The 21,764-nt window shown below is 38.0% G+C and overlaps 1 protein-coding gene across 5 annotated transcripts in view; it reads left to right on the forward strand.

The window, feature by feature from the left end:
* The window catches only part of HYDIN (HYDIN axonemal central pair apparatus protein), a 379,729-nt gene that overhangs the window by 196,756 nt on the left and 161,209 nt on the right, over nucleotides 1-21,764 (forward strand). For all 5 annotated transcript variants that reach the window (XM_032326077.1, XM_032326076.1, XM_032326075.1 and 2 more), the window contains one exon: nucleotides 19,716-19,954. In XM_032326077.1, coding sequence (XP_032181968.1) covers nucleotides 19,716-19,954 — 239 coding nt within the window. The remainder of the gene's footprint in view (nucleotides 1-19,715; nucleotides 19,955-21,764) is intronic.

The raw sequence follows: 21,764 nt of genomic DNA on the forward strand, positions 1-21,764 counted from the left end.
ATTTAAAAATTTCTTTAAAAAATTCATGGAAATTAATGAGAATGAAAACACATCTGTTCAGAACCTTTGGGATACAACAAAAGTGGTCCTAAGAGGGAGGAACATTGCAATACAAAAAAATACCTCTCTCAAAAAATTAGAAAAATCTTAAATATACAAGCTAACTTTATACCTAAAGGAGCTGGAGAAAGAACAGCAAATAAAACCTAAGCCGAGCAGGAGAAGAGAAATAATAAAGATTAGATCAGAAATCATTAACTAGATACCAGAAGAACAGTAAAACAGATAAAGCTAGAAGTTTGTTCTTTGAAAGAATTAATATGATAGATAAACCTCTAACCAATCTTACCCAAAAGAAAAGAGAAAGGACCCAAATTAATAAAATCATGAATAAAAGGGAAGAGATCACGATTAACACTAAGGAAATAGAAATTATTAGTAGTAATTATTACCAGCAACTCTATGCCAACAAATTAAGCAATCTGGAAGAAATGAATGCATTCCTGGAAACAAACTACCAATACTGAAACAGGAAGAAATAGATCATCTGAATAAACTAATAACCAGCTAGGAAATTGAAGCAATAATCAAAAACCTCCCAAAAACAAGAGCCCAGGGCCAGATGACTTCCCATGGGAATTCTACCAAACATTTCAAGAAGAAATCATACCTATTTTACTGAAGCTGTTTCAAAAAAATAGAAATAGAAGGGAAACTTCCAAACTCATTCTATGAGGCCAGCCATTACCCTGATCCCAAAACCAGGCGAAGACCCCATCAAAAAGTAGAAGAACAGACCAGTATCCCTGATGAAAATGGAGGCCAAAATACTCAACGGGATCCTAGCCTATGGGATCCAACAGTACATTAAGAGGATTATTCACAACCAAGTGGGAATTATTCCTGGCATGCAAGAGTGATTCAAAATTCACAAATCAATCAGCATGATAGATCATATTAATAAAAGAAAAGAACAATATTATTCTCTCAGTTGATGCAGAAAAAGCATTTGACAAAATGACCATTTCTTGATGAAAACTCTTCAAAATGTAGGGCGAGAGGGATCATGCCTCGATATCATAAAAGCCATCTACAAAAAGCCCACAGCAAATATTCTCAATGACAAAAAACTGAGAACTCTTCCCCTAAGGCCAGAAACACAACAAGGATGCCCACTCTCACCTCTGTTGCTCAACATAGTACTAGAAGTCCTAACCTCAGCAATCAGACAACAAAAAGAAACAAAAAAGATTCAGATTGGCGAAGAAGAGGTCAAACACTCACTCTTCACAGATGACATGATACTTCATGTGAAAACCAAAAAGACTCCACCCCAAAATTGCTAGAACTCATACAGCAGTTCAGCAATGTGGCAGAATACAAAATCAAGGCACAGAAATCAGTTGCATTTCTATATAGTAACAATGTGACTGAAGAAAGAGAACTTAAGGAATCAATCCTATTTACATTTGCACCAAAAACCATAGGATACCTAGGAATAAACCTAACCAAAGAGGCAAAGGATCTGTATTTAGAAGACTATAAAACACTCAGGAAAAAAATTTGAGGAAGAGAGGAAGACACAAAGAGATGGAAAAACATTCCATGCTCATGAATCGGAAGAAGAAATATCGTTAAAATGTCCGTGCTACTCAGAGCAATCTACACATTCAGTGTAATCCCTATCAAAATACCATTGACATTTTTCACAGAGCTGGAACAAATAATCCTGAAATTTGTATGGAAACAGAAAAAAGTCTTTGAATAACCAAGAGAATGTTGAAAACAACAACAACAACAACAAAGCTGGGGGCATCATAATGCCTGACTTCAAGCTGATCATTAAGACAGCATGGTACTCCCACAAAAACAGACACATAGATCAATGGAACAGAATAGAGAGCCCAGAAATGGATTCTCAACTCTATGGTCAACTAATCAGGAAAGAATATCCAATGGAAATAAGACAGTCTCTTCAATAAATGGTGCTGAGAAAATTGGACAGCCACATGCAGAAGAATGAAACTGGACCATTATGATTCAGAATACACAAAGATAAACTCAAAATGGTTGCAAGATCTAAATGTGAGACAGGAATCCATCAAAATCCTAGAGGAGAACACAGGCAACAACCTCTTTGAACCTTGGCCACAGCAACTTCTTGCCAGACACATCTCTAAAGGCAAGGAAAACAAAAGCAAAAATGAACTATTGGAACTTCATTGAGATAAAAAGCTTCTGAACAGCAAAGGAAATAGTCAACAAAATTAAAAAGGCAACCTACAGAATGGGAGAAGATATTTGCAAATGATACACCAGATAAAGGGCTGGTATCCAAGATCTATAAAGAATTTCTCAAACTCAACACCCCAAGAAATAATCCAGTCAAGAAATGGGCAGAAGACATGAACAGACATTTCTCCAAAGAAAACATACAAATGACCAACAGACACATGAAAAAAAAATGCTCCACATCACTTGTTATCAGGGAAATATAAATCAAAATCACAATGAGATACCACCTTACACCAATTAGAATGGCTAAAATTAACAAGACAGGAAACAACAAATGTTGGCAACGATATGGAGAAAGGGAACCCTTCTACACTGTTGGAGGGATTGCAAGCTGATATAGCCACTCTGGAAAACAGTGTGGAGGTTCCTCAGAAAGTTAAAAATAGAGTTACCCTATGACCCAGAAGTTGCACTACTGGGTATTTATACCAAAGATACAGATATAATGAAACAAAGAGGCCCCTGCCCCAGTGTTCATAGCAGCAATGTCCACAGTAGCCAAACTGTGGAGATGTCCTTCAACAGATGAATGGATAAAGATGTGGTATAAACCATATAAATACATTCCATATACAATGGAATATTACTTAGATATTCAAAAGGATGACTACCTACTACACTGATTTACATCAGTGTGGATGGAACTGGAGTGTATTATGCTAAGTGAAATAAGTCAATCAGAGCAAGACAATTATATGGTTTCACTCATATGTGTAATATAAGAAATAGCATGGAGGATCATAGGGGAAGGGAGGGAAAACTGAATGGGAGGAAATCAGAGAGGGAGACAAACCATGACAGATTGTTGACTCTGGGAAACAAATTGAGGGTTGTGGAAAGGGAGGTGGGGGGCATGGGGTAACGGGGTGATGGGCATTAAGGCGGGCATGTGATGAGCACTGGGTTTCATATGCAATTGATGAATCACTAAACACTACATCTGAAATAAATGATGTACTATATGTTGGCTAATTGAATTTAAATTTTAAAAATATTAACCTTGTACAATAACAGTTGAATTTTGTGTATCCATCTGTATCAGCCTTCAGCATTGCCACACATCTCTTAATTAGTTCTAATTGTTGGTAAACGCTCAAGTGCAGACTTCTGTTCCAGTCCTGATACCTTCCTTCTCATTCTTGCCTTATCACATTGGGTAGGATCTTCAATGTAATATTGAGTAGTAAAGTAAGGTAGAGTGAACATGTCTGTTTTATCCCTAACTTTAATGAATAAGCTCCAAATGTTTTACTCTAAGCATAATATCTCCTACAGATTTGTGTTAAATACTTACGTCCCGTTCAGGAAGTTTTTCATCCATTCCTATTCTGATATCATGAACATGTACTAAAACTTAGTGCGTTTCCTGTATCTATTCAAATGATATGATTTTTCTCCTTTAATATGTTAATACAGTAGATTAAGTTAATAGATTTTCCAGTTGTGAATCATATTTACATTCTCTAGGATGACTCCAACCAGTTGTATTATTTGAGTACACTCTTGATATGATTGCTGTCATATTATTTAGATTTTTGCATCTGTAATTTTTTTTACATTGCATTTTTCTGGTTTGGTTATCAAGAATCTCATACTGGTATAATATGAGTTTCCTCTTTTAAATTTTTGAAAAGATCTTTATATAATCTACATAAAGTAGGATCCATTCCTTGATGATAAAGACATTTAGTCATAGGAAGTTCATGTGTTTATTGAGGGTGGAAAGGTATATAAAACATTATGAAATTTTAACTAAAATTCATTTTATATAATGATTATTTAAATTTTTCTAGAAAATTTTCATTTAATCTAAATGCAAATGTATTGGCATAAAATTATTCCAAATATGATTTTGATGATTTTTAAATGTTCATACACTAATTTCTGCTCATAAAATTTATCACATTTTCCTATATTATTTATAATTATTTCATTCTTTTTCAGGAAACTTTAATTGGAATGTTTAACAATACTTTAAATCATTTTTATCATGCCTTTAAGCTTATAAATATTCTCTTTATGCAAAATTTTGGCTCCATAATCATCATTTTTATTTGTAATACCTTTTTATTATAAATATTTGGTAAATTTTACTGTGATTTTCTTTTTAATATGTGAGTTATATGTTGGGGTATATATTTCTAATTCTTTACATTTCCCTTTTTTATAGAATTTTAATAGATAACTTTTAACTGTAATGAAGTTGGAACACATTGATTGCATGATACATAATCTTAGAATTTGTATTTTGGGAGACATAGTTATGGTTGGTTTTTATAAATATTTCACATTACCTTTTAAAAGAATATAGACTCTCAAGTGATTGGGTGTGAAAGACTGTGTATTTATATTTGATCAAACTTATTATATTGTTTAAATCTTTTACAGCCTTATTAATTATTTGTATGATATAATAGTTTCTGATAGAATTTTATCAAACTCTTCCACTTTTTCATTTCTGCTTGTAATTATGTCAATTTTTTTCTCCATATATTTCAAAACTCTGTTAATAGGTGCATATAAATTCATGACTTTTATTTCTCCTTGGTATATTATTCCTTTTTTCATAGGACACTGTATATTTTAATTCCTAAATATGCTTTCTAACTTAAATTCTATTTTGCCTGATAGTAATATTGCTACTTTAGCTTTCTTTCAGTTAGCATTTTCTTGGTATATCTTTCCAGTCCTTTGTTTTCAGATTTGTGTGTGTCTGTGTGTTTGTTTTGTGTGTCAACTTAAAATCTCTTTTAAGTAGCATATGACCCAATTTTTAAAAATCTAATGATAGCCTCTGACTTTTAATTGACAGGAATATTAGTTTCCTATTGCTGCTGTGACAAACTTATTATCTTACAGTTCCAGAGGACATTAGTCTAAAATGCATCTATAAGGCTGTATATATTTTTTGAAACTCTAGAAAAAAAAAAATTAATTCCTTGCCTTTTACAGTTTCTGGAGGCCACTAACATCCTTTGGCTTGTGGCCCCTTCCTTCATCTTCAAAGCCAGCAACAGACCATCTTCCCTCCTCCCTGACTTCTGCTTCCATCCTTATATTTTTAACTTTGACACTCTTGACTTTTTCTTATAAAGACCTTTGTTACCACATTAGGACTATCCCAATAACCCAGGATAATCTGTTCATTTCAAAATCCTTAATCACATCTGGAAGCCCCTTTGACATGTGAGGGCAGCATATTCAGAGATACCAGGGATTAGAACATGGACATTTTTAAAGGCCCATTATTCAACCTTCCATACCAAGACCTTTTAAAATTTATTATAATAATAATAATTATTATTATTATTATTGATGTATATGAACTCACTTCTACCCTGACATTTCCCATATACTATTCTGACTTTTTTCCTTCTTTATTTCTTTTTCTGCTTTATATTGAATTTTCTCCAAGCCCTCCTCCAACCACTACTACCTCTCATACATTTCTTATAGTCATTTGAAAGCAAAAGATCTTATTTTATTTAATTATCTCTTTTTATATTGTTAAGAAGTATCATAACTTTTTGTAACAATAATGAAAGAATGTTGGTCCTCCTCAAGAATAAGACAAGGACTCCACCACCCATTTATTATATCTTGACCTTTCCCCTCTTCCATAATTTTTTTATTATTGTATAGAATTTTGGATCTTCTCTTATTTACCACAAAGTTCTTGATTTTTGTCAGTAATTAATTTCTCACTAGTTAACAAAATTGTTTGCTGATTTTTCTTTATTCTTTTCTATCTCTCTGCTTCCTTCTTGGTTTGTATTTCTTTGTGCTGAATTATATATCTCTAAGTTCTGTGCTATATAGAGGTCTCATAGTTTATGTATATTTGACTATATCTTGATTTCACCTTCACTCTTGCACGATAGTTTAGCTAAGTATGAAATTCTATTTGACAGCATTTTTTTTTTTGAAGATTGATCTCTGGAATCAGTCATTGCTGATAAAATTCCATTGTTAGATTATTACTCCTTTATATATCATTTCTTTTTCTCACAAGGTTCTTTTAAGATTGTGTTTTTATTCTTGGTTTTTGTAGATTTTTCTTTAAAGGTGTTGAAAGATTTGACCTTTCTAAATACTGGGAAGTTTTTGCCATTATCTCCTCAAATGTTTCTTCTTTGCTCATCCTTCTATCTCTCTCCTGCTTTGAGCAAACTACACACACACACACACACACACACACACACACACACACACACACACATTCTAGTACATTACTACATGTCTACTTTTATTTCTCATCCATGTCTTTCATCTCTTCATCTTTCTGTGCTGCCCCCTCAGTAGTATGCTCTAGTTTACAGATTCTGCCTTTGATTTCAGAAAATTTAAAGTTTATCTCATCTATTTAATTTTTTAGTTTAATTTCAGTGTCTATATTTTTCAATTCCAAGATTTATAATTGATTACTCAAAAGCACTATTCTTGATTCATATCTGTTTTTGTTTCATAATTTTTGTTTCATATATATTATCCTACCCATCTCTTTGAGGACCTCAGAAACACTTTATAATCAATTTCACTTAGTTCTATAGATTCATTGAGAATTAATTCATTAGCTGATTGTTTGTAACTGTCCTTCTTAGCATTTGAAATTTTAAATGATAGATTAATCTAGCATGAGGTATATTTTTTCTCATTCTCAGTAGTCTTGCCTCCTTGTCTAACATTTTCTTCATTTGCCTTAACCCTGAACAACTATCACAAGCCCAGAATCAAGTGTTGAGCCTTTTTTCCCCCATGGGGATACTGGAAAAATCAGATTCAGTCATTATACTTGACAATGGCTTGACGTAGGACCTGTCTACATGACAGTCTGTACTTCACCACCACCACTGGCACAACTGTGTGTCTATTGCCTTGAGAACATCACAGCTTTGCTCAGTCTTCTTTCAAATTCAGGGACGCTCTCTTGGCTGGGAACTCTAGCTCTTATCCCTTACTTCCTGCAAAATCTTTTTGGCTTTCTTTTTGTCCCTCGAGTTTCCTTTTTGATTGTAGGACATACAGCCCAGAAGATCTGTGGCTTCAGGACCCTCTTATTGCTTCTGTTCCACACAATGTTAGTCTTGTTTTGGAGTATAACTATGCCTGGTTCTTCCTTGTTTCAAAATTGTATCTCTTTTTTCTAGAGTTTTTTTCTAGAGTGAAGGTTGTGTTTCAAATATTGATTTATAGTCAGTTCTCTATACTAATTTTTATAGTGAGTACTTACAAAAGGGTGGTGAATTTTGTCTTCATTTGGCATAAGGGAGCAGAATTTTCTTATATCTTTGCTTTAGTTATGAGAAATCTATAAAAAAAATTGACAAGAATAGGTAAATAAGAGGATAACGTTCTAGTTTATCATGATGGGCATCTTTTCTTTATTTTTTTTAAAGATTTTATTTATTTATTTGACAGACAGAGATCACAAGTAGGCAAAGAGGCAGGCAGAGAAAGAGGAAGGGAAGCAGGCTCCCTGCTGAGCAGAGAGCCCAATGCGGGGCTCGATCCCAGGACCCTGGCATCATGACCTGAGCCAAAGGCAGAGGCTTAACCCACTGAGCCACCCAGGTGCCCTGGCATCTTTTCTTTAACACATGAATGTCATAGCCATTCCAAAATGAATTGTGCTTTTCCTGAGAACCATTCCAAAGGACTTATTCAGGGACTAGAGAATACAAAGGACAATAATAAATATCAAGAAACTTACAGAAGCAAAGGATTGTACTTGACAGAGAGCTGTGAGCCTCTTACCCTGACTCTCACTTGAGACTTCTTTTACTTTGTCAAAGCTAAATGTGAAACCCAGAAGACAATAGTAGGTCATACTGATTATAAACCACACTGTAAAAAGGAAAGCTATTGATTGAATACTAGGTAACATGATGGGTCAGCACCTTTCCTGAATTTAGAAGGACAGCTCTCCTGATTGAATATGAGTAGTTTGAATGTAAGCTAAAGCCAAAATGAAAGGCAGAGGTTTTGTTCATTTGTCAAATGAATGGGATATTTCTGGATACAGGGTATCTAGAAAACAAAAGAAAAATATATGGGTTTCTTGCATGATTTGCAAGACTTTCCATCTTTATTCTGCCTGTTCCAGCTCTTAATTAACTTTAGCAAATTGTTTTTTTTCTAATTATTTATTATTCAGTTTTACAGTTAATGCTGGTCACCACAGAGGGAGATTAAGGAAAACTTCATTTATATTGATCAGATGTATTTTTCTTTCCAAATTCTACCTTCCCTCCTCCATAAAAATTTATAACTTCTTCTCCATTACCAGCAGCATCATGTACTCAATCATTGTGGACTAAATGTTTGTATCCCTCCAGAATTCATATGTTGAAATCATAACCCCCAATATGATGGTATAAGTAGGTTAGGGGTTGGGGAGGTAATTAGGTCATGAAGGTGGAGTCTTTATGAATGGGGTTGGCACCCTCAAAAAAGAGACCCCAGAGAACTCCACCCTTTCCATCATGTGAAGATACAATGAAAATAATGGCTGTCTGTAACCTGGAGGAGGGCTCTCACCAGGACCTGACCATTTTGATGCTCTGATCTGACTTCCACCCTTCAAAACTATGAGAAATAAGTTTCTCTTGTTTATAAACCACCCAGTCTATGTTACAGCAGCCTTAACTGACTAAGATACAAGCTCATGTCACTTTTAAGGGATGGCTATCATTGTCATTATCAACAAAATAATTCATTCTGGGGCACCTGGGTGGCTCAGTGGGTTAAGCCTCTGCCTTCGGCTCAGGTCATGATCTCAGGGTCCTGGGATCAAGTCCCAGATCAGGTTCTCTGCTTGGCAGGGAGCCTGCTTCCTCCTCTCTCTCTCTCTGCCTGCCTCTCTGCCTACTTGTGATCTCTCTCTGTCAAATAAATAAATAAAATCTTAAAAAAAAAAAAACTTATTCTGACTGTACATGGAGAGCAGTCATATTCAATAATAAGCTAGTATAAAATGAAAAAACACTTTTATATAATGAAAAAAAACAAGAAGTGATAAGTAGTATAGTGTAAAGGTTTATTAATAGTATAAGAGCACCAACACACATATGTCAAGATTATATAATGTTTTTCAGGAAGAAAATCATACTCTTTCTTAGGCCCATTTCCTCTTCCCTGTCATAAGCAAAAAAGACAGAAACTGGAGGAGCATAAATGACATGGGAGAGCTCTTCATAGGATGGCACTTGGGTCTTTTTTAGAAACATCTGTAATTAAATTGTTGTATGCAGCATTAAGCTTCATACTTTTGAAGAAAAAAAATCCCCCCATGGAATGTTAGTACATTAAATTGGGATGTGTCTAACAGGGAAGGGCAACATTCTCAGAGGGTGGCATAGTCATGTGTCACACACAGTTGTCTAACGTATGGTAGTCACTCAACAAAGAGTTGTTTAATATATGAGTGTTGAAGTAGTATTCCATACTATCAAGAGTAAGGATGTTATAGTCAGGCAGATCTGGAATGGAGTCCTAATTCTACATGTTCAAACTCTGGGAAAGTTATTTAACCTTTCTGAGACTGACCCCTTTCCTTTAAATGGAACTAATAATGGCATCTAGAAGATTAAACATGATAATATATCTAGGAAGTGCCTGGTGAAAGATAAGCATTTGGCATTCAATAAATGCTAGCTTTGATTATTAATGTTGACAGCCAAAAAGATCTAGGTGAAATGACTTGTGGAAAGACTTAAATCTTTATGACACTATACCTTAAGGTCCTTTATATTATTTTCCTAGATAAGAGAGAGAAATAAATAAGGCACATTCAGAGAGGCCCTAAGATTTCAAACAAACTGATCCATATAGTATAGAGATCTGTGAAATGGGAGCTCTAAAGCTGCCTTTTTCCTCACTTTTCACTTGTTTCTCTAAATTTTTGACAGTGAAGCCTTCTTATAAAGTAGAAAATATTTGTATTAATGAGTGCATATATGTTCTTCCACATCAAAGAAAAGAGGTTTATTAGAAAATAGGTTAGTATTTAGAAATTTCAAGTTCAATAGCTTTCTGATTCTCTATCTTCTTGGAGCTTATTTTTTTCATTTATTTGTGCAGATGCTCCCTGAAATTTGCGTAACTCATGTCTACATGCTTAGGAGCTGTCCTCTTTCCTTTTAGTTAACTATCTTCATGCTTTGTGTTTGATCTGACAGCGTTCACTGAGTTTCAAGAAGGCAGTGACTTTCAGAAAGGACATTACAGTCCTTGTTTAAAGATACATCCTAGTAACCTGAAAAGATTGTGGTACATATTACTTACAAGCGATGTAAATTACATATACCTGCCTCCCTCATGCATCCAAACTCAGCTGGCCTTAAAATTCCTGCAGACTTTTTCCCCCACAAATGGGGAAATCAAAAGTTAGGGCAATTATTTGACCTCTAAGAACTTTTAGCAGACCAGTGACCAACCACTTCTTATTCAATCTACTATGCCAAACTACTTCCCTTTAAGAACAAGGAGAAAATCTGGGCAAAATTATGAAAAACTGTGAGTTTAAAAGTACCAAAGCCAGTGACAAACAAAAAGAAAAAGGAAACCAAGAAATATATGCTCAACATTTGTGACTTTTTCCTATGGAATCCCTGCAGAAGCTGAAAAACTAAAAAGAGCATTCAGAAAATTCACAGGTCTGTGAAGATAAAAATTGAAATCTGGACTTGCTAGAGAGATAAACATTGGAGAAGATTGGACTTGGTGAAACTTTCAGACTTTTGGTTAGTGCTCTGACAAAGTTACACCCTGGTAACAAAAGTAAACTAACACAGACCCTCATTTCAAATTATTTTAATCTCTGCCTGGACAAAGAACATCTAGAATTGTTAGTTCTCCCCACGTCTTTCCCAGAAGCAAATATATATTACTCTCACCAAAGGAAGAAAACATTATTCTAAGCTTTAAATATTTTGTGTATCTACAGTTTTGATATACAAAGTCTAACAGTTAATTTAAAAGTAACCAGGCATACAAGGAGATAAGACTACTGAACAGAAAACTACGATATGCTTAATGTGCTCAAGGAACTAAAAGGCAAGATTTAAAATTTTGGTAAAACTAAAGAAAGTATAGAAGAGAACAAATGGAACTGATGACCTGAAAAATACAATTGGAATTAGGGACTCGGTGGATGGGCTTAACTGCTTATTAGATACAGATGAAGAGAGAATTGTGGAAGTGGGAGATATGTCAGAAGAAACCACCCAAAATGAAAAGGGAAAGGAATAAAAGGATGAAAAAACTCAACACACACAAAACAAACAATCATATCCAAAAATGGGCAGAAGATATGGACAGACACTTCTCCAATGAAGACATACAAATGGCTATCAGACATGAAAAAATGTTTGTCATCACTAGCCATCAAGGAGATTCAAATTAAAGCTACATTGAGATATCACCTTACACCAGTTAGAATGGCCAAAATTAGCAAGACAGGAAACAACATGTATTGGAGAGGATGTGGAGAAAGGGGAACCCTCTTACACTGTTGGTGGGAATGCAAGTTGGTGAAGCCTCTTTGGAGAACAGTGTGGAGATTCCTCAAAATTAAAAATAGAGCTTCCCTATGACCCTGCCATTGCACTACTGGGTATTTACCCCAAAGATACAAATGTAGTGAAAAGAAGGGCCATCTGTACCCCAATGTTTATAGCAGCAATGGCCACGATCGCCAATGTGGAAAGAACCAAGATGCCCTTCAGTGGACGAATGGATAAGGAAGATGTGGTCCATATACACTATGGAGTATTATACCTCCATCAGAAAGGACGAATACCCAACTTTTGTAGCAACATGGACGGGACTGGAAGAGATTATGCTGAGTGAAATAAGTCAAGCAGAGAGAGTCAATTATCATATGGTTTCACTTATTTGTGGAGCATAACAAATAGCATGGAGGACATGGGGAGTTAGAGAGGAGAAGGGAGTTGGGGGAAATTGGAAAGGGAGGTGAATCATGAGAGTCTATGGACTCTGAAAAACAATCTGAGGGGTTTGAAGGGGCGTGGGGTTGGGAGGTTGGGGAAACCAGGTGGTGGGTATTATAGAGGGCATGGATTGCATAGAGCACTGGGTGTGGTGCAAAAATAATGAATACTGTTATGCTGAAAATAAAAAATAAATTTTAAAAAAAGATTATAAACATAAAGCAAGATAAATAGAAAGACAACCACATCTAGACACATTATAGTAAAACTGCTTAAAACCAGAGACACAAAGACCGTTTATTTGAAAAGGAATAATAGTAAACTGGCTGCTGACTCTCAGGCACTGCTGAGGGCAGGCTACCATTGTGAAAATAAGAGGACTACTAGCAAGTTTTCATTCTGAAAGGCCCCCTTCTCCCTTAATCCCCAGCACATGAGCAGCAGATTGGAATATTCTCTGGGCAGTTTCACTAACTTCAAGGAAAGGCAGAAATAAACTGGTAGTTGGGCATTTAAAATATCTGGTGGCCCTTGCTTGAGCACATACAGTTTTAGTGCTTCACAAGGACTGAATGAAGCTGCATCAAGAAAGCCTATAGGGGCACCTGGGTGGCTCAGTGGATTAAGCCTCTGCCTTCAGCTCCAGTCATGATCTCAGGTCCTAGGATCGAGCCCCGCATCGGGCTCCCTGCTCAGCAAGGAGCCTGCTTCCCCCTCTCTCTCTGCCTGCCTCTCTCCCTGCTTGTGAAATCTCTCTCTCTCTGTCAAATAAATAAATAAAATATTTAAAAAAAAAGAAAGAAAGAAAGAAAGAAAAGAAAAGAAAGCCTGTAATGCAGCAGCAGGGAACCAGAAAACACGAGGTTGAGAACCTGGAGAAAGAAAATGCAGCTGATACAAAATCGGATGTTTCTGAAAGTACTGAAAGGACATTTACCCCCTTTGAGAGCTTGGGGATGCGTCCATGATAGATACATTCAACAACAAGCAAAGACAAGACACTAACTCCTGGGAAAATAAAAGTTGTACACAAATGGAAATGTAATCACAGTATGCTCTTCATAGCTCAGCTGTGAATAGTATTTGCATGCTCATAATAGTATAGATTCTCACCAGAAAATACATTTTAACTATATTTGGGTGGAGGGGGGGCAAGAAAGTGATGGAGAGAGGAAAAGAAGAGAGCTGTCATTGTCTTCTGTAGAGAAAAGTAAACTGGTAATGCTCAAATTGTGAAGTGAAGAAGTAGCAGTAGATGCCTTAGACGAAGGCAAATGCCAAAAGAAAATGCAAAAAGAATGAATAGCTGTTGCCTCTGTTAAAGGACAAAGATAGGAATAGTGGGGAAGGGTGGAAGAGTAGGTTCAAGGGATTACTATTTTTCATGTTTTTTTTTTCTTAGAACCATATGACTTTGCAAATTATTCGTATGTGTACATTTCATAAAAATTTGAAAATTTAAATCTTGCTTCAGGAAAGTATTATGCTATTACCATTTGAGTAAGAAAACATAGTATATATGTAAATGGGCTTTTTTTTTTTTTTAAGTCATAAAGAATCTCTGGAAAGATATGCAGAAAACCACCAACAGTGGTTGCCTCTCGGGATGGCAGCTAGTGTCCATCAACAGACAGGAGAGAGAGAGAGATTCTTGACCCTTATACTCATTTGAGTTTTACGCTGTATACCTGTATTATTTACTTACAAAGAAAAACTTCTAAGAAATAAAGAAATTGAGAATGAAATGGAATCAAGAGAGCAAACAAAGTTAAAATTACATGGGCGCTAAAGAGAGTGCCCATATCCTTTTAGGACAGGTTCTTTCTTCAATAAATACAAATGCATGTCTTCTTACCATGCAATTGACATTATCCTTGTAGAACAAATGGAAAAAGAAAAAAACCACTCATGATGCCACCAAGCATATAATCACTCTTAAATTTTCAGTGTATATCTTCTGAAACATCACTGTGTGTGTGTATGTTTGTGTATTTCTAACCCCTCCCATTGGATAACAGTACTTCATTACCAGCTATTTTCATTCAGCAATGAAGTATATAGTCAAGTTCAATATGAATCATTAAGGAATATTCCTGTTCAGATCATTTCAGTGACTGATTTTATTTCATCTCTTGGATCCACCACAGTTGATTCATTAATCCCCTACTGATAAATTGTTTCCAGTTTTTCACCACCGTAAACAATGCTCGTGTCCTCATTGCCAATCGCATTCCTCACCGTTTCCTTAAACTGAGCTTCTAGAAATGGTCCTTTGGCATGAACATCACTAAAAGACTTGACATATCTTGTGAAATTATCTCCTAGAGAATTTATACCAATTTACATCCTGCCCCCAGCAGTGCTGAAGCATGTCACTGTCTCCCAGACCCTTGCCAGCATTTGGTTTATTTTTGCCAAATCTGGCAGATGGAGGAAAAAAAAAACACATCTTATTGTAAGTGCTTCTTGGGCTTCCTGGTAGGGCTGAGTATTTTCATGTATTTATTGACAAAAAAAATTTTTTTGAACACCTTCCTCATGCCTGGTACTGTGCTAACTGAAGTGAGAGGCATCAAAACACACAGGATGGTCTCTTTCTTTGAAGGGTTTACAATCTCAGAAGAGGAAATGAATACACAACCAATCCAGTCTTACGGTGCACTATGTTATGATATGTACCCACAGGGAGGAAGGCATTAATTCTTCTATAAAACTTAGAGTGTTCATACATGAAACATTTGAGTGGAGACTGGAAGGAGGAGGCGGAAGACCGAGAAAGGGGGTGTGCGATCCCCGAGACTAGCGTGGTTAAATGCAGTGATGACGTTCGGTACCCTTGGGAAGGATGGGTGAGCTGGTAGGGCAGAAGCCGGGGGTGCATGTTGAAAATTGACAGTGCCTAGGAAGGAAGCCTGGACAAGTGCACTGGGGCCCTCTTATGAAGAACTGGGGACAGATTCTCCAGACCAAAGGCTTCTGTCTGGTATTCCAGTCTTGTTTATAGGCTGCCATGTTGCACATGGAGTAAGTGGCAAATATCCACCACGAACCCTAGAAATTATATGTAAAGTGTGTGTGTGTGTTTACATTTTCTGTGGTGGGTTTCCATCGCATTCTCGAAGGGGATAAAGGATTCAACACCATTGGTCCAGACCTTGGAGAGCCTTCCAGTATCTTCAGCAGGAGAGGAACAGGGTCAGGCCAGGGAGAAAGAACCCTGTCACTCCTGAAGACTGGGGGGGACACCAGCAGGAAAGGGAACTGGATGTGAAGTTTTGATAGATAATGTTAATAATACCCTCCATTTATTGAGCTTTACTCTATGGTAGACAAAATGCTGGATGCTTGGCACCTATTTTATTTCATCTTCAAACAGCACATTTAACGATGAGGAAACTGAAATGGATTTTTTAATTAGTCCTGGATCACGTGGCTACAAATGGCAGAGTCCATAGTTGACCACCAAGTCATGTGACTTCAGAGCCCCCTCCTGTAAACATTACCCTTCCCTGGCTCTCTTATAAAGCCCCAGCACCGTTTCTTTCACACTTCATCTCCTAATTCTCAGTTAATTATTTTAAGTAGCAAAGTGACTCACTTCAGGGAAGAGAATCAAATGAGTCGAGATAGCATTTAGCAGACGGAAAAAGAGAAAGGGCTCTGTGACTGTTCATTGTCCTTATTCTACAAAGAATTGATCGTCTGCTGAGATAATAGCATTAATCCAAAGAAATCCCTAGCTCTGCACATTGGTTCCTGTTGTTATTTGTGCTTTCTCATTCCATGGAAGGAAATTCTTGCAGATTTTAACTGGCAAACAAGTCATTTTGGAGAAAGCCCACAGCATTTTCTTCAAGCTCCACGGTCATTTGCACCATGGAAGAGGAGGTCTGCCTAAGTACATTCCCACTCATTTATTGTTGAGATGACATGTGCAAACAATAGCATTCACTTCCACCTTTCATGGCAAGTATTAAAAACACCATGAGGAAACTTGTAAAAGCTCTGACTGTATTACCTTGGGAGCTGAGCACTGCCTAAGAAGTGCGCTGATGCACTATTATCAGGTAAAAAGCAGACGTTATCTTCAGACACGTGAAATGTCAGGGTGTCACACTCATCACCAGCAGGCATGGAATTCTGAATTGCAGAAGATCATCATCTTTCCATCTTTCACAGTCCCGTGGGCATGCATGTACTAACCTTCTGTATGTGTTGTTCACGGGCTGCTCTAAGGACTCAGCCTTTTTACCCCCAATTCTCGGAAAAAACCAGAACCAGAGACAGCTATTGCTGAAGTTTAGATGGAGGCTTAGGAAAGCTCATTTTTATCATTTTTGGAACAAATATGTGAAACCCTAAGGGCTCATCTCATCCACTAAGGGTAATCTCCCCACCTTTTTTGTTTTGTTTTGCTTTGTTTCAGAGGTAATTTAGTGATTCATCAGCGGCATGTAACACCCAGTGTTCATCACACCCAGTGCCCTCCTTAATGCCCTTCACCCAGTCACCTCCTCCCCCGACCCACCTCTCTTCCAGCAACCCTTAGTTTGTTTCCTATAATTAAGAGCCTCTTGTGGTTTGTCTCCCTCTCTGCTTTCATCTTATTTTTCCTTCCCTTCCCTCATGTCCATCTGCTTTGTTTCTTAAATTCCACATATGAATGAAATCATGTATTTGTCCTTCTCTGATTGACTTATTTCACTTAACATAATACCCTCTAGTTCCATCCACATCATTGCAAATGCCAAGATTTCATTCTTTTTGAAGGTTGAGTAGTACTCCGTGTGTGTGTATGTGTGTGTGTGTGTGTGTGCGTGTGCGTGCGTGTGTATGCGCGCACTACGTCTTTATCCATTCATCTGTTGATGGACATCTGGGCTCTTTCCACAGTTTGGCTATTGTGGATATTGCTGCTATAAACATTGGGGTGCACGTGCCCTTTCAAATCACTGTTTGTATCCTTTGGGTAAACACCTAATAGTGCAATTGCTGGGTTGTAGCATAGTTCTATTTTTAACTTTTTGAGGAATCACCATACTGTCTTCCAGAGTGAGCCCAATCCCTTTGAAGGGCTCATCGGATCCACTAAGGATAATCTCCCCATCTTAAAATCAGTGGACATGGGACCTTAACTCTATCTCCCAAATCCCTTCATAGCACCTAGATTCATGTTCGATTAAATAACTGGGAAAAGATACATGTACACCAGGACACAGACACCTTGGGGGCCACCTTACAACTCTGCCTTCCACAGACACTCACATGCTGTTTCTCTTCTGGCAAGGGTAGTGTCTGTCATATGCTTCCTTAGCATCCCTCTTTGGTTCCTCAGTTTTGTAATCTATTATTTTTAGCAAATACAGCGAGCCTATAATCATGTGTCATGTGGAGCATTTCATATTTTGGTGAAATGATGACAACAGCGTCATTTGTGAGGACTTACCCTGTCAGACGCTGCTCCAAGTCTCACATGCCAGACCTCGCTGAAGCATCACCACGGTCAGCACAGAGGGGAGGGTGCAGCTGGTGTCACACGCTCCCAATGAGAGCACTGAGCCCGGGCATGGCTAAGTAACATGCCCAAGATCCAGTGGCTGGAAAGCAGTGGCGCTGGGACTCGAACCCACATCCCTTTCCTTCGGAGCCCTTCTGCCTAACCCATGTCCTTCATCTTACTCTATTGGGGTTTTGAAAGGTTGTGCAGTGTCCCCCATAGCGATGATGATCATCACTCATCCGTTCCTTCTCCCATCAGAGCTGCCATCTAATTACAGAAAATATCACATATGCCAAGTCCTTCCTAGTAGCAAAGGACATCCCTAAAAGTCAAAGAGCAAAGAGACACAAGGGTGTTAGAGCAGTTTAAAGCTTGACTTTGGAGAAGAATAGTCCAGTACCTTAGCAGTTGGCATTTTAATGTGCCTTGTTCGTGAGCTCTATGATATACTTCGCTGCTTGTTTTTATGCCAAACATTGATTAATAAGCTTCATCAAAAAGAAAGCTCTCCAATTCAGCCCTTGAGAACAACTTCATATCTTCTTTCCAGAGTAGCCAACCTGTGTCAGCAGGAATCAGGATAGAAATGGTACGCATCCATTGAAAACTAATGTCCCCTGACTCGAAATAGCACTTAAGCTGGTGACACCCTATCTTCGTTGTGAACAGAGGATTGACCTGTGCTACTGGCTAGAGGAGGAAAATAAATGGCTATAACAGGACAGAACCTTCTTCTGCAAGGCATTTGCTTTTTGATAAAAGAAGGAAAAAATGGCATTGATTTATGTTTTATTTGTAAGCTGAGTCTCATAAATGAGCAAAACTATGTAGAGTGCTCCAAGACCACTAATTTGGGAATAAGGGCCAACAGCTGAGATGATCTGGTCTAGAACTTTCTTATTTTCTCTTGAAGCTGCCCTTCCATTTTTCCTAACAGCAGACAGGTATGAACCCCAGGCCTGCAATTCCCATAGGAGTTGAAATACCAAGTTATGCGTCCATTTCTGTGTTCTGATGGAGGAAATTCTTCACCTTCCAAAATCTGAGATCCAGGGGAAAAAAGTGAACAGGGCAAGGGGATCAGGAGTACTGGGGGGAAGGTTTGCAATTTAAAATGTGATAGGCAGAGTAGATTTCGTTGAGAGGTATCATTTGGCCAAAGACCTTAGGGAGGAAAGAGTGAGCTATGAGAGTCTAAGTGGTTAATGGAAATAGATTGGTGGGCATCACTCTCAACTCTATTAATGAGTCCTGTCATTTATTTCAAAATGAGTTTGAAACATTAGCAAATGAAATTCCATTGATTATGAAATAATATAGATCAAAACTTCCTGTATCGTGTTCATTAATGAAAGTTGTTCATCCTCACTATAACATCATAGAAACTTTGCCCTTGAAAAACATTTGTTTTAAAAATTACAGATTCCAGGAAAGATGCTGTACCTTCTGTTGGTATCTCAGAATTTGGAGACTACGGCAGATCATTAATATAAGCTTGTTAGAGGGCGCCTGGGTGGCTCAGTGGGTTAAGCCGCTGCCTTCGGCTCAGGTCATGATCTCAGGGACCTGGGATCAAGTCCCGCATCGGGCTCTCTGCTCAGCAGGGAGCCTGCTTCCTCCTCTCTCTCTCTCTCTGCCTGCCTCTCTGCCTACTTGTGATCTCTGTCTGTCAAATAAATAAATAAATAAATTTTTAAAAAATGATAAGCTTGTTAGAGAACTGGACTGTCATCCTGAGAAAGAGATATAAAGAACCTTCACAGAGCATTCAAAAGTGGAATTGTAGGTTTGCTCTTCAGAATCAGATTGCTTTCTGAAAAAAAGAAAAGCCAACAAACACCCAGCTGCTTTGATTCAAAAAAATAATGTTTGTCTCTGATGTGCAGTGCCAGCCATTTGAAGCCATTCTACATGAACAGAATGAAAAGCCAAGAATATCTTCACTGTTGACTTGTAGTCTTGTGTTGCAGGCACACAAAAAGTCCCTGTGGACGGTTGAACCCAGTGAGGGCATGGTTCCCCCGGAAACCGATCTTCAGCTGACGCTGACAGCCAACGTGAACGACATCCTGACATTCAAAGACACGGTCGTCTTGGACGTAGAAAATAGCACCACTTACCGGATTCCTGTCCAGGCTTCTGGAGTTGGTTCCACCATTGTCTCAGATAAGCCATTTGCTCCAGAACTCAATTTGGGAGCACATTTTAGGTAGGGAGACTTCCTGGGTTGATTCTTACAGACACTAGAGATGTTGCATTAGCTGAGCATCTCCTCTACCTTGAAAAACTTTTATTTCTTTTTAAAGATTTTATTTATTTATTTGACAGAGAGAGATCACAAGTAGGCAGAGAGGCGGGCAGAGAAAGAGAAAGGGGGAAGCAGGCTCCGTGCTGAACAGAGACCCCGATGCAGGACTCAATCCCAGGACCCTGAGATTATGACCTGAGCCAAAGGCAGAGGCTTAACCCATAAAGCCGCCCAGGCACCCTGAAAAACTATTTTAAGTAAATAGAACTAGCGTCTTTAGCCTCCCCTCCCTTTTCCTGTCTTTAATCTCCCTCCAAATGGGTACATTATCTGCCAGAAGACATTTCCTAGGCACAGCGTAGTGGAGTTCTCTAAGCTGTATCCCTCCACACTAGAGAAGAGAATTCTGGAAGTTCGTTTTTCTCTCAAACATATAGTGGCTTCTTTGTGACAAATTTAGAATCTCAACCCTGATGTCTCCTCTTCAATTCCGATGCACTGCTAATTCCTCTCCATGAATGTAGAAAATACAGATGCAACTCGGTAGTGACCTGAGTAGAGTATAACTTGGAAGATTAAAAACGTATATTATCAGTTATTACAAGGCTGGTAATTTTTCTGGTATTTAACAGGGGAGGATATATGTGGGGGTTTATTCAAGGCTCCCCAGAGAAGTCACATGGCTGCTGCTAGTGGACTCTTGGGGGCCAGCTGAATCTGGCCTGTCTGTGGCAATACTGTAAACAGATCTCCTGGCTGGTGTAACAGGCCTTGAAACCAAGATGGACACGCTATACTTATAGAGGATGTACCTGACAAAAATCAGTAAGGGGCCCTCCCCAAAAGCCCATCCACACCCCTTTTCCTCTGCTCCATCTACAACACAGGACAGCTGATTGAAACTACATTAACCAATAGGCATGAAGTAACAGGCGAGTCAGATCGTTGAATTGCACATGTTTTGAGAGAAGCATCCAATTACAGTTTTTGTGTCAACTAGGTATAAAAATACTCCTCTCCACCCATCTAGTGGCCATAAGCTAGGGCATTTTGTCATTGCATACCATGCTTCTATTTCCAAATTTCTTGTTAAGTGCACTCAAATATAATTATAGAAAACAATACACTGCATGCCAGACTTAATTACATGTTCTCCTTAGTCTCCAAATAGTGTCAGATAGCCCCCGAGGATTTTCTGACACTTGCCTAGAAATGGAGGGTTAGCTAATAGCTGTCTATGAATGCAGAAGCAAACAGCAGCTTTTAGCTGCCAATTTCTCCTCTGGACAAACCCTGCTGTTACTCTTTTCACCATAAAATCATGATGCCAGCCACCTCCAGGAGAAGCATCAAAAACAGGGGTGGGCAAACAGCAGCCCACTGCCTGCTCCTGTAAATGCAGTCTTACTGGCACACAGCCGTGCCCATTCCTACACAGACATTTTCTGGGGCTCCTTTCACACTACAATGGAGAGTTGAGTTGTCATGACAGACCACATGGCCTACAAAGTCTGAAGTATTTATTATTCATCTCTTTACAGAAACAGTTGGCCAACTTTTTGAACGTAATTGTCTGAAGAAAAACCCATATGGCGCCTCTTCTGGTTGCGTATATTGGGGCAACGCCCTTAAATTTTCAGAGCTTCTATTTCTTTACCTATAAGATGGGAGAAGATATTATTACTGGGTTGCTGTGAGGATGAAAGATACACCTACCATGTACAAGTGACAGAGACACTGCCTACTTTATAAATAGTTTGTATTATTTATT

The sequence above is a fragment of the Mustela erminea genome, chromosome 19 (genome assembly GCF_009829155.1).
Source record: "Mustela erminea isolate mMusErm1 chromosome 19, mMusErm1.Pri, whole genome shotgun sequence".
NCBI classification, from domain to species: Eukaryota; Metazoa; Chordata; class Mammalia; order Carnivora; family Mustelidae; genus Mustela; species Mustela erminea.